Below are 13,580 nucleotides of genomic sequence, written 5' to 3'. Positions count from 1 at the left end.
CCCAAAGACTACAGAAGTTGGTTGGGTGGCTTTGTAGTTGTGGCGCAACTACTGGGGTTGTGGTCTCCAGACAACTGTATGAGTAATTGTGTGTTTTCTGAAGCAATCCATGGGATGGAGGAAGGAAAGGGAAGTTTACCCGACCTGATCCCTCCTATATGGGTTTTCTGTTGCTGCACAATAATTCACCACGAACTTGATGACTTTACAGATCATTAAGATACCCACTTATTAGCTCATAGTTTTGTAGGTCAGAAAGCAGGTAGAGTTGGGTTATCTGCTGGGGGATGGGTATCACAAGGATGGAATCAAAGCGACCCCTGAGTTTTCACTGAAGGCTCTGGAGAAGATTCACGTCCAAGCTCATTCTTGCTCACAGAATTCAGCTCCTAGTGGTTTTACAAAGGAGGTCCCCGTTTCTTAGCTGGCTGTTAGCTTGAGGCTGTCTTCAGACCTTAGATGTCCCCTGCTTGCCTTGGGATGTGTCCTGTCCGTATCTGGACAGGTAGTGGACAGTCAAATCATTCTTGAGCTCTAAATCTCTAACTTCCTTTCCTAAAATTACCTAGAGAACATGCTCTGGTTTAAAAGTACACATACGATAAGGTCATGCTCATTAGGATAATTCATCTTTTTTTTTAAATTGCAGGACAATTGCTTTACAATATTGTCAGTTGCTGTCATCTATCAACATGAATCAGCCATAGGAATACATATATCCTCTCCCTCTTTGACCTCCATCCCATCTTTCACCATATCCCACCCTTCTATCTACGCTGTCACTGAACACCAGGTTTGAACTCCCCGCATCACACGGCAAATTCCCACTTGTCAACTCTACCATCTAACAAAATCTAATCTTGGGAGTAAAAGCCATCAAATTATACATCAACTATACACAGCACATATACCAGGGGCCAACTCTTTGCGACCCTATGGACTGTAACCCACCAGGCTCCTCTATCCATGTGATCTTCCCAACAAGAATCCTGGAATGGGTTGCCATTTCCTCCTCTGGTGGGTTTTCCCGACCCAGGGATTGAAACTGTATCTCCTGCACCCCCAGCATTGCAGACAGATTCTTTATGGCTGAGCCACTGGGAAAGCCCACCCCAGGGTGGTAACCATTCCTGTATCTGATTTAAGAGCTGCTAGATAGTATACCAAGACCAAGACTGGGGCTGACGCTATGTTAACAGATGAGTTGTGGAAATGAAACTATGCCACCTCTGTTCCACTTCTATGACTTTTGACAAAAAGAATGCTCTGAGAATCCTCACACTTTTAGGTATTCAATAAATGTTTGTTGAAGGACCTATGCATTGGACAGAAGAGAATAAGTATTTATGAGAGTAAATGAGACACTTACCAGCAGGTAAATAGATTTTAAATGAGCACCTAGCTGTTTTCAAAGCGTCTCCCCAGTTCTGAATGAATTACATCCCTGGGTCCTGAGAGAATAGGAGGTGAGGTTACTGCCAAACCAATTCAACATATATTCGTTAAGTGAACGAGGGAACAAATTAATTTTGTTTGGTGATCCTCTGTCTACAGGACTTGAAAGCCTATCCAAACCACCACCTCACTCACCCCCATCAAAATGCCAACTTCGTAGTGTATATTCTTTCTTGGTGATACTGTAGGAAAACTCTTAGAGATTACCATTCTTACATTTCATTAAATACTAAACATCTTTTAAAATCTTTTAAAAGGCACGGTCACTAAAACTGTGAGTTTGAGTAGTGCAAATAAGTTCATGTTAAAACACTGGAAGTCTTTTTCAGAAATATGTGTTTGCCCTGTGCTATACTGATCTTCTATATACTGAACATATGTATATATATATATGAACATATACATACATATATATACATGTATGCATGTGTATGAATATATGCTATACATCATATTCAATAAATATTAATTACAATTTTTTTCTATGACCCTATATAGATATACTTCCAAAGTATCTTGTTTTAATAAATCTCTGGTTAACTATGTATAAAATACATACAGGATTAATTCAATCAGTTATAATCTGAGAAAATCCTTTAATCGTTCTTTAACTTATGAATATGTTAAAGGATAACTATTTGATAAAGTACAATGTGAGAACTTCAATACCTTCATCACAGAAGCATTTTCTTTTAATCAGAATAATTTTGATTATTCTGAATAATTTTGAAGATATTTTAATATATGTAATGCTTTTCTCATCCTGTGGTACATTTGTAAAATAGTAAATGAGTATGTCTATTATGAACAAAAGTCTACTATGAACTAAATACTACCTATATACAAGTTGTGTGAAAAACAGGTGTTAGAAACACTACCTCTCCCCATGAAATTTACTTCCAATTTACAGACAAGACACAATTAGAGAGAAAGATATGATGCATTTAAAAAGTCTACTAGAGTTGGAAGAACCCTCAGAGATTTTATCCTAAAATCTCAGATTTATCCTAATATCCTCTCAGTTGAGAAATGAGGACAGAAAACATATAGAAACTGGAAAAAAGGTATAGCTTCGAGGAATGAAAATATATAAAACTGCTACACGCAATATTTGTTTCCTATCCTTCTGATTATAAATTCAAAACGGGTCAAACAGTCTGATAGCAAAGTGACAATGGTCCATAAATAAGTGGTTCTCACCTCCATTTTTTTTTTTCAGTGTTGTTCTTAGAGTCAAGGATTAATGCAAAAATAAAATTCTGGAATCCCTTCCTTGCCTGCTTTTTTTTTTTTTTTTAAATACAAGGATATGATGTACCCAACTTTATAACTGGCTGGCTGAAATCTTCGGTGATTTCTCCTACATTCATCCTCAGGATTTTATCTCTAGTCCAAGCAAAAAAACCCCAGAAGCCCATTTTGTATGTGTACGTAAACTGCACACCACTGTGTGAATGTGATCACTTTAAAATACGTGCAAACTTGGCAGTTAGGAAATGTCACTGCAATCGCTAGGACGTGAAGTTTCAATCTCTTTGATGAAGATACCATCTTTCAGCCAAGCCCTGGCAGAAACTCTTAGGTTCCTGTTAGACCCCTCCCTCCCCAGTCAGCTGCCGGGCTCCATCCGGAGGGATGCGGGCTCTCCTTCCCCATCACAGTTAAGCGTTCCCAGACTCAGGAGAAACCCTGGGTTTCTGCAGGGCACTCAATATGCAGCTAAGTGTCCCAGCTCTGCAAAAGGCAGCTGGAAATGGATTTAAAATGGCAACGCGGACCAATCAGCGCCGCCGCGCCAGAAGCAGACATTTACACGCGCCCCCTCCGCAGGCACAGAGGAACCTGGCGGTACCTAACTCCCTACTTAGGGCTGTAAAGTAGGCGTTTTTTAATTCCACGGTGGTCTGTATTTTGGGGAAAGAAAAAAAATCTTCCTCGAGTAAAAGTTTTTATTTTGGAATTGGCCCAAAATAATTTTGGGTGTGATGTGTGAAAATCTGAACCTAATTTTTTCAGAGTTTTTTGTTATTCAAGGATGAAAAGAGGTACATTTTTAAATGTACTCCACCTTTTTCAAAACGGACTGGGGTCATTATGGTGTTCACATAACTCAGAAACAGCCCAGGCTATAAAATTAGGACTTGGCAGAAAGGGAGTTCCTAGGGAGAAGGTTAAATCGAGGTAAACTGAAGGGAGAGTTGGACAGTTGGCGCAATTGTGGAGTTAAGAAGCATGAGGTCCCCTCGTTAGGCAGCTCCTCTACCCTGAGAGCGCTGGAAGCCGGATGCATAGAGCCAGTCGAAGGGAGGTTTCGCTCGCCTTTAGCCCTTCCCGGAGAAAAACGCTCAGTGGAGGCTGGTGCGCTAATGTGCCTATATGCACATTGTTTGCAAGCGTGCATGTGTGCGAAAGTGCATGTGTTTCTGCGTGCATGTGTGCATATAAGTGCGCGCGCGTTTGTTTACATGTATTTATGCCTGCATGTGTCTGTGGGAGTGTGCACGTGTATCTAAGTGCACGTGTGTGGATCTGCGAGCAAGTCTGTGTGTGTGTACGCGCGCGCGCGTTCTCGATGGGTCGTGCAATCTGCGAGGAGGGCATTCCGACGCAGAGCAGGGCTGCGGGGGCCTGTTCCTACTCCCCTTCGTTTGATCCCCACTCCCAGGAAACCAGAACTCTGCGCGCGTGCAGCCAGACGCTTCCTGCCGAGTGCTGGCTCCGCATCGTGGAGGTGCAGGTAAAGGCCAAGCCCCTAAACGCGGCTCCGGGGCAGCCACATTCCCGCGCCTTTCTAGGACAGCCGCCCAGGAACGACCTCGGGCGGCGGGCGGGGCTAGGCCCGCGGCGAGCCGGCCCGGGATTCCCGGCCTGTCCCTTTAACCCCGCCGTGAGGCGGGAGCACGTGAGCGGGGCTCCGGGTGGCACCCGGGCGCCGCCGCCGCGGAGGCAGTTGTATTTCGAACACTGCCTCTGGCCCGCGGCCAGGCGCCTTGGCTCGGCGGTCTGCCTGGCCTCCCTCCTCCTCATACTTTTCCTCCAGCGCAGCCCCCTCCCCTTCATCCGCCCACGGTTAGAGGTGGGCACTCCCCCCATCTCGCCGCCCCCTCCCCAAGCACACACACACTCAACCCGCTCGAATCCTGGGGTAGAAACTCAGAAAACTTCCAGGCTGGGCAGCGCGCGCTTGGTGCAGGACTCAGGAGCAATCAGCCCGTCCCCCTCCGACTCTCCGGTGCCGCTGCCGCCCGCTCCCGCCACCCGAGAAGGAACGGTGCCACCCACCGCTCCGCGCCCTGCCTGCGCCCCGTGCCCGACCGGGTCCCCGCAGAATCGCCCCATCCTCCCTTCGCTCTCCGACTGCCCAAGGCGCTATTTGTTTTCTCTCTCTTTCTCTTTCTTGCTCTGCGAGCGCGGAGCGGGGGGGAAGAGGAGGAGGAATTCTTTCCCCGCCTAACATTTCAAGGGACACAATTCACTCCAAGTCTCTTCCCTTTCCAAGCCGCTTCCGAAGTGCTCCCGGTGACCGCAACTTCTGATCCCAAACGGAGAGGGGAGCCTCCCGACTTCAACTCCTCTTTTCCTTCTCCTTCGCTTTCCTCCTCCTCTCGCTACCTCCACCTCCGCCGCCACCTCCACCTCCGGCACCCACCCACCGCTGCCGCCGCCACCAGCAGCGCCTCCTTCCCTCCTCCTCCTCCTCCCCTCTTCTCTCTTTTTGGCAGCCGCTGGACGTCCGGTGTTGATGGTGGCAGCGGCGGCAGCCTAAGCAGCAGCAACCCTCGCCGCACGCCAGCTCTCGCCCACCCCGCCTCACTCTCCAGCCCTACCTCGCCATCTCCCGAAAGGTGCCGGGCTGATTCGGGGCGGCAGAGGCGAAGCGGCTGCAGCGGCGGTAGGAGCGGCGGCGGCAGCGGTAGCGGCGGCGGGAGGCAGGATGAGCGCACGCGGTGAAGGCGCCGGGCAGCCGTCCACTTCAGCCCAGGGACAACCTGCCGCCCCGGCGCCTCAGAAGAGAGGACGCGGCCGACCCAGGAAGCAGCAGCAAGTCAGTACGCGGGCGGGGTGCGGGCAGCAGCCCACCTCCGCTACCTCCGCGCGGGCCCCGCGACGCGCGGCCACCCTAGCGCGGGAGTCCGGGCGCCGCGGCCGCCGCACGCCGCCGCGGGGGCGGGCTGCGGCGGCCGCGGCGCGAGTGCGCGGCTGAGCCCCGCTCCCCTCCGGGCCGGGAGGTGGGAGCCGCGGCGGGCGGCCGGGTTGCGGGCGGGAGGTGGGGTCGGGCGAAGCGTCCTCGGACTTTCGCTATTGTGCCGGGCCCGAGTGGCGCGTTGTCGCCTGGTGACGGGAAACGGCCGGGTCCGACAAACCGGGACTCGCCAAGCACTTTCCTGGTCGCTTTACAGTGGCCCGGGAGACAGGGGTCCTCTGGCGGGTCAGGGCTGGAGGGGCTGAAGTCTTGGGGGCCGGAGGCTCTTTCTCCCGCCAACCCAGACTGCTCGCCGGCCGGGAACCGGCGCGCCGCAGCCGCCCCCTTGGCGCCCTCGCCAAGTTCTCGGTGGCCTGAGACTCGCGCCCTCCCGACAAAGAACTCGTGGGCCCGCCCGGTTCTGGTCGGGCTCTTTAAATGCGGCGCGGCGTCCGATCTGCGGCCGCCGCTGCTGAGGTGTCCCAGGAAACGGGCTGCAGGAGATCCTGCGTCCCCGCGGGACAGGATTAACTGTTTGGCTAAGGGCGCAGTGGAAAGTAGTGTCCAAGAGGGTGCACGGTAGCCAGGGTCACTTCCTCGCCAGGCGCCCAGTCCCCCTTTTGCCTCCGGATCCCGCGCCTCAGCGCTGCAGACATTAAATGTACCCCTGCAGAGCTAGTGGCTGGGGGCTGGGAGGGGACGATCGAGGGGCGCCCGGGACCCCGCCGAGTGGAGGGTTTTGTCTGCGGATGCAACCAATTAAGCGTGCAGCCGGCGCTTGCAGAGTTGCGCGCAGCGCCCAGGGCGGAGGGGTTTTGTTCGCGGCAATTTCCAAGCTTTCGCGGGTAGGGCTCGAGCGGGACTCGTCTATGGAGAACATTTAAACTCCGCTTCCGCGGGCTTTAAAACTACTTCTACGTTCTTTAGCTTTAAAGCGCTTCTTTCAGGGCAAGCAGGCCGGGTAGAAAATAATCCTAGAGTCCCAACGCTACCTAGAGCAAGGTGGGGAAACCGAACAATGTTTGCTTGCCAGTGCGTTTTAGAAAAGCTGTTGTACCTTTTTGAAATCATCAAAGGAAACAAGCCAATCTAGAGGCCCCAGAGTTTTCCCGCTCTGCCCGAGCGACACTTTACACCGCGTTAGGATCCTATTTTACACCTCCCAGGAAGTCACTGCCCTTCCCCCCGCCCTTGTTTCCCACCCGCCACCCAGCTTTCTCGAACTCTAATTGCCCCCCACCTCCGAAAAATAATCCAAGTAAAATTGCAGCGGGGTCTGGAGGTGATTGAAGGTTTTACCTTTGAGTTTAAGGCAGAGTTCACAAAGAAAGAAAAATGTGTCTCCGATGTTTCTCCGGATGTGCCCACTGGCGCTAGTGGTCCCACAGAAGCTTGCAGGAAACCTTTCCCAGATTGTCTAAATAGGATGCGAATTTTCATTGAAGACTTTAATGCATTTTAAGCTAATTAGTCTCATTTAATCACCGAATCTGAATGAAATGTAAATTGATGATTCACTGGATAAATATTTAGGATCTGGAATATTAATCATCGCATTCTCTTAACCACTTGAGTATTTACAACTTGGCATAGAAGCCATTTAAAGTTTTGCTAAACCTATTGATAGTTTCAATTTCTCCTTCCCAGACACTTGCATTCCTCCTCACTACCACCCCCCCACCCCTTTTCGTTTCCTTCGGTCCACCCCCATAAGGGTTTTCCCAAAAGAAATTTTTGAAAAAAATGCTCATTTTTATCAAAAGGTATTTAAATGTAGACTGGAGACCATGCCTGCATCTCCAAAGGGAAGTGTAGAATTGAAGCAATTATCTAGATAATTCTAGCAAAGCCTTCCACAACGGAGTTACCCTAATTATTTGGAAATTTTAGGAGGAATGGAGTTATTTTAAGTTGAAGAAGTTGGATAATTGCTCCAGTATTTCACTCAATGTGTTGATTGAGTCATAATTGACTTACAATGCATATATACAGAATGATCAAAAGCCACCTTTTCAATATGGGAGATTGTTGAAATATTTATGATGTTAGCTTCATATTTCTGTTGTTTAAAATGGTAGTACAGTGGAGGAGTAGTATTTGTGTAAAATGCTTATTATTTCTCTGAGCCGCCAAATACACAGCCTTGAATATTTTGCACTTTAAGGATGTATAACTTTCTGGAACATGCAACCTTGTCAGTCTTTGTTACCTTTCTCTGGTTGAAATAGAATTGAGTTTTCATATGCAAGATAGAATTTCCTCTTTTAATCCCTGGATTAAAAGTATAGTTATTTCCCCCTTTCTGTAAACTCTGTACCAGCATCATCCATTTTGCTTGAACTGAATGTGTTCCAACAGTTCTGTTGAGCAGCACAGGCAGAAAATATATCTGTAGAGTCAGGGTCAATTTCTTTCAGACATTCTTGCCACAAAAACATTTTTTTTTTCCCTCGAAACTAGGAGCCAACCGGTGAGCCCTCTCCTAAGAGACCAAGGGGAAGACCCAAAGGCAGCAAAAACAAGAGTCCCTCCAAAGCAGCTCAAAAGGTGAGATTTCTTAAGTCCTCCCAACTTTCTCAACGCCCACAGGAACCTCCCTGTAATTTTCCCATTCTGGATCCACACCTAAGGATTTCTCTCAAGTGGGTAACCCAAGACTTATTTCCTACATTTACTATTGGTGAGATTTCCAAGCATATACTTAGCATAAAAAGTTCATGAAGCTGCTTGGGGTTGTTTTTAAACAATCACCAAATAATAAGAAACTTAAAACGGAGATGGGAGGGGGAGGTAGGGGAGTGGAGAACAAACAAATAAGATTTTGCACACAAAAAAAAAAAGATTTGCACCAGTTGTGAAATAGTTAAAAAAAAAAAAAAGTATAGATTTTGTTTGGCGGTGAAGTTTTTGCAATTTCCTTAAAAAATAATAAAGATTAATTTACTTTGTGCTTATTTACATGATTACTGGAAAACCAAATCCCACTCTTAAAGTTAAGGACTTTGCCAAATAGATGATAATTAGAAGTAAATTCAATTATAGGATTCTGGGGGGGAAATTCATGAATTTTACAGCTTTAAATGTGCTGATAAAGTATTTTGCTTGTTTGCCATCAACCTGCAATATAATATATCATCGTCTCTCAAAAGCCTTTCCATCTCAGGTGATACAGAAATGTTCCGAATAGGACAATGAGAAATTTTTAAAACAAATGTTTGACTCATTTATGGTACATTTTGGGGCAGAATAGAACCCAACCAAGTGTAACTTCCAGTGTTTTTCTTTATAAATTTTAAATTGCAGTTTAAAAACTTCATGTTTGGTGGTATTTGAACTCGCAAAGAAGAAATATCTCAGGATCAGTGCATACACAGGGAAGGGAAGGTGAAGACAAAAATCATAAATTTTTAAGCTTTACAAATAAATCAGAAAAACAGTTTTGTATTTTATTTGTAGGTTTGTATACTCATTAAAAACAAAGGTTCAAAATTCAGAAGTCAATTTTGATGTGTCTTTACAGTAGATTTGAGTCTACCATGTACATTATTTGTTAACAACTATATGTTCATCTTTGGGAAATTAATGTTTTGTGTGGTTTTCTCTATGACTGTGAGCACTAACCATATTATATTTGATAGTTTTCAGTGTTGTAAACTACCATAGCAACCAAGGATACATATAAAGTTATTTAGGGAGCAACTGTGAGTTCCTGTCTGTTTTAAGTCTTGAACAGAGTTGAAAGAGCAGATTTCTAATATACTTATATATAATTGCTTCTCAGAGTGAAGATTTAATCATATTTAATCAATACACTTTGAAGTAGTTCTAAATTATCTTGTCATTTAAAAGTGACAATATGTAATCTGGTATTACTAACATGAATACTTTTTTTTTTTTACCTGCTTTATTAAATTAAATAAAAAGGGCTAATTTACCAAAGAAGTTTTTTTGTTGTTGTTACAGAAGTTAACTTTATCTTAATTTGACTCTAAGGGAATGGCAAAGGAATATCTTGGTAGCTAGCTGACAGACATTTAAACTATGATGTAATTGCCCTGAAAAATGCATCATTATAACATTTGCCAGGAAAAAAATCTGTAAATCTCATCATAAATAAATAATTTAAAATTTAATACAAAAAAGGGAAAATTATCTCTCAGATTTTACTGTATTACATTTTCTGAATGAGTAAAGATATGCTTCTATCACTTTTCTTCATTTTGAAAAGTTTGCCACTGACTAACAAAATCTTATATTGACAAAAGGAAAACTGAGACTTGTGCCTAATTTACCACCTAAAGCAAAAAAACAGAAAGTTGGTCTCTTCCCAAGTAAGGTATAACTTATTTTTAGTTACTTTGGTGATAGGTGTTTATAAATGACCCTTAGGCTACTCATCTTTCTGATAATTCTTCATATGTATGCATATAACATTACAACTTCCAAACCAGAAGTAGACTTTCTTTTTCCCAAGGAAAGTTTTTTCTGAAATCTTTCATTCTTCCAGACAAAATTATTTCACACACTTCTGTTATAAAAGTTCCTTTTCTAATAAAACTGAATAAATATTTTCGCTCAGAACATGACTGTTATAGTTCTTCAGTTTTATAAATTACGCTTCATTTGGAAAAGATAATACTTCACAAAATAATGAATGACATTGATGAATTATTCATGGCATGAGTAAACTTAAGGTATTTTCAGTTTCAGATCAGTATTTATTGAGTTTGCTTTTACCTTATATAAACATGATTATCAAACATATTTTTTGTCAAACATATATTGTATTCTAACAAAACGTATTTTTGTTAGGACTTTGAAAAGCAATTTTTTTTTTTTAAAGTTACATTGTTCATATCATGTAAGATAAACATTCTGCTAGACTGACCAGGGTAGGGATGAGAAGTCTTCTGTGATTAATAAATTGGGAATTCTCCTGCAAACCAAGGCTCATCATAATGGAAAATATATAACAAAAACTGGTAAGTATATAAGAGAACAGAGCTCTAAAATTAGAGAAGATGCAGTGTACCCTGGGATCCTGATGATGCTGTATGTTTAAATTTTCTTGCTGCTCGAAATTTCTTTACTTACAAAGTTTGTGTTTGGACTCAGTAACTGGCCTTGGGGCATTTGAAAACAAAACTGCTTGTTGGAAAATTAGCAATGTGAAACTTGACAATGCATGCGGAAAGTTGCAAGACCAAGTGGAGGACTACTCAATTAGCTATCACTTTAATTTCGGGCCATATTCAATATAAAATTGATTTGTGTAATACAAAAAACAAACAATCATGAAAACACAATTTGTTATGCTTGGAACTTTTGGAAGAGAATGTAACTCTTCTTGACTTTGCTTCTAGTCCATTATGACAAGTTCTCATGGATAACCATTATGTAGAAATTCTAGTTATTCCCAAGAGTACCAGTTTGAGTGCTCAAAATTCATCCCTGAACCAGAGTCATATTGTTGTCTTAATAAAAGATCAGAAGTTAATGTTTTCCTGAATAAATAATTTATTCGTGTGAGTATGCATGTGTGTGTGTCTCGACCCTTGTATCTATGTGTTAGTTTGAGATATAGCTGTGACCAGTTGCCTCTTAATTTCCTTTTTGTTTTATTTTGTTTTCCTCTTCTGTTAGTGCTAGATGAAAATACTTTGTATTTTCATATTTCTCATGTTTGGAAAGTAGAATGATATGATCTCCTTGAGTTTAGGGTTTTTGTTGTGGCTTTTTAATCATAAAAGAACATTGGAGGGGTTTCTTAGAAGTCAAAGTCATCTGTAAGTCTCAAGCCAATTGTCTTTTAGGTACCTTTAGGAAAAAAAAATTTCTGAGATTGAATTAAATTTAATTGAAAGAACTGCACATAAAATAGATCTCAGGTGTGAGATAGCCTTCCTTCATATCATAGACATTCCTGAACTTCCTTAGGTGTAGTGAAGAGAAAAAGCACAAATGAAAATAGGGTCTAGGTAAAGTGTACTTCAAATAATGTATTCAGACAAACACTTGATTTATGTTTTCCATTTGCCTATACAAAGAAAACCTGATATGAATTGGATACTCTAAAGAAATAAAGAAATTGTTCCTTTTCTAATTATGTTCCTTCCTCGAAAAGTGATTGATTTTTCACAAATGATTAGTAACACTATGCGCAGAAAAGAATGAGGTTTCCTCATCTATGCTTGACAAATATGCAAGCATAGATGCTGAGGGAGGGCATGATTTTTTTGCAGGATATAGTAGGTCCAACTGAAGACAGGAACCAAAAGTATCATTATAGGTAAGTCAGGGAAAGATGGTATTGGAAGTTGTCATACAATTCCAGCCTATAGCTTCTATGTTTGTTTCTGATATGATTTAGTTTGAATTCCTCTGTGTGTTTATAGGCAAGCAGTTTTCACTAGGACTCAGGGCTCAAGGATACAGATGAATCCAGTCAGGTGGAATTACATAAAGCCCAGTTGTGGTCCCCGTTACCTTGGTATTTTAGGCTGTTTTACCTAAACAGTTGACTCTTTTTTTTCACTTCACTTTGCCAGAGAGGATGGAACCTTAATGTATCAGTAAATTCTCTTTCATGATGCCTTTGAATCATCATAGATTATGATCCAAATATGGAAGACTCAAATGCATTTGAGTTATTTTCTGAAGTCACTTTACTTTAGGGGACCCAGAAATCTCTTTCTTTGGCAGTTATCATTTTGAACTTTTTCATCGAAAGCCTCTCATTACTTTGACTGACCTCCAGCTCTGGCTCATTTTTATCTCAAGGTCTCAACAGATCATTTTGCTCAAGAGAACACTCCAGATTGGTATTCTGTTTCCTTTTCAGTTCTTTTTAAGGACTAGAAGGGTGCTGAAGAGCATTTTATGTTAGTTAAATCATTCAGACCTATCTTATCTTGTTACCTGACTTTCTGCAGTTTCCAGAACTCACCTGGGAGCCATATAGCTTGGCACAAGGGTGGAACAATGAATTTTACTATCCTTAATTCTGAAATGTTCAGCTCTGAGTTTTTGTTCTGCCAACCAGGAGAAAAAGGTAAATGGAGAACAGATTCCATTTTAGGCTGCTGCTTTATTATTCTATATTGCTTTAATCTACTGAGCATTGCTGAATGGCATCTTCTAATTGATTCAGCAAGGAGCAGTCACAGCCATTTTTTTTTCTCCAGGATAACCTAAGGAACAGTTTGCTTGGAAGGTCACCCCTGTGAACTCTCATATAGTTGCTATTGATTTCTCTGATTACAAAAGAGGAAGAAAGAACCATTTAAAGAGGAGAATCCTAAACTTTGAAAATAGCTTTTCATGTCATTTTGGCCTTGGCTTTAGTTTTGTATTTGTATGAGTGAAGACAGGCATGTGTAAATAATGACATGGGAGTTGACAACAAGGACTTCCTTGGGGAAAATGAGCATGAACTGCAATGGATGATAGAATTCACTTTTATTTCCTTTTCGAAAATATGTACTGATGGAAAGATTGTAATTTTTTTTAAAGGCTAAAAATGGTTGCACGTACAGTTTGGAAACTCATCGAACGAGATTAGCATAAAGGTTAAGTGAGAATTACTTATCATTTAGTGTGACAGTTAGTCCAGTGGATTTTGATGACCACAGCACATTGATTACACTGTATTTTTGAAAGAACCACTCAAAGAAATAAATGTGACTTTCTATACTTTTTTAGGTGGTTCCATTTGCTCTTAAGTCTGTCGGTCTTAGTCATATATACATATATATGTAAAAATACATGAAAACAAAGCAGGGTACTACTAAGCTGATAGTTTTTCTAGTTCTTTTGTGTGTTTGTGTATAGACTCGCTGACTGAATGGGGCATTCTGACTTCCATGCATTATCACAGTATGCTGTGAGCATTTAGAATAACAAAAAGATTAATAGCGATCTAAATTTGACCCAGAAGTCAGAA

General features: G+C 42.7%; 1 protein-coding gene and 1 long non-coding RNA gene across 4 annotated transcripts in view; one reads left to right on the top strand and one right to left on the bottom strand.

Annotated features, from left to right (window-relative positions):
* LOC136167244 (uncharacterized) overlaps positions 1-13,580 on the bottom strand; it is a 303,769-nt gene that overhangs the window by 236,462 nt on the left and 53,727 nt on the right. For 2 of the 3 annotated variants that reach the window (XR_010663073.1, XR_010663072.1), the window contains exon 1: positions 6,938-8,091. The exons of the other annotated variant lie outside the window; for it this stretch is intronic. This is a non-coding gene — a long non-coding RNA (uncharacterized lncRNA). Of the gene's footprint in view, positions 1-6,937; positions 8,092-13,580 lie in introns of those variants that run through there. 3 annotated transcript variants of the gene reach the window in all.
* Positions 5,372-13,580, top strand: part of HMGA2 (high mobility group AT-hook 2) — a 140,692-nt gene continuing 132,483 nt past the window's right edge. Inside the window, exons 1-2 of the mRNA XM_065934697.1 lie at positions 5,372-5,500; positions 8,099-8,185. Of these exons, the coding sequence (XP_065790769.1) occupies positions 5,390-5,500; positions 8,099-8,185 (198 nt within the window). The 5' untranslated portion in view covers positions 5,372-5,389. The remainder of the gene's footprint in view (positions 5,501-8,098; positions 8,186-13,580) is intronic.

This window comes from Muntiacus reevesi, chromosome 4 (assembly GCF_963930625.1).
Source record: "Muntiacus reevesi chromosome 4, mMunRee1.1, whole genome shotgun sequence".
Lineage (NCBI taxonomy): Eukaryota > Metazoa > Chordata > Mammalia > Artiodactyla > Cervidae > Muntiacus > Muntiacus reevesi.
Note: the sequence above shows the minus strand (reverse complement) of the source record. Positions and strands in the feature narration are given on the sequence as shown.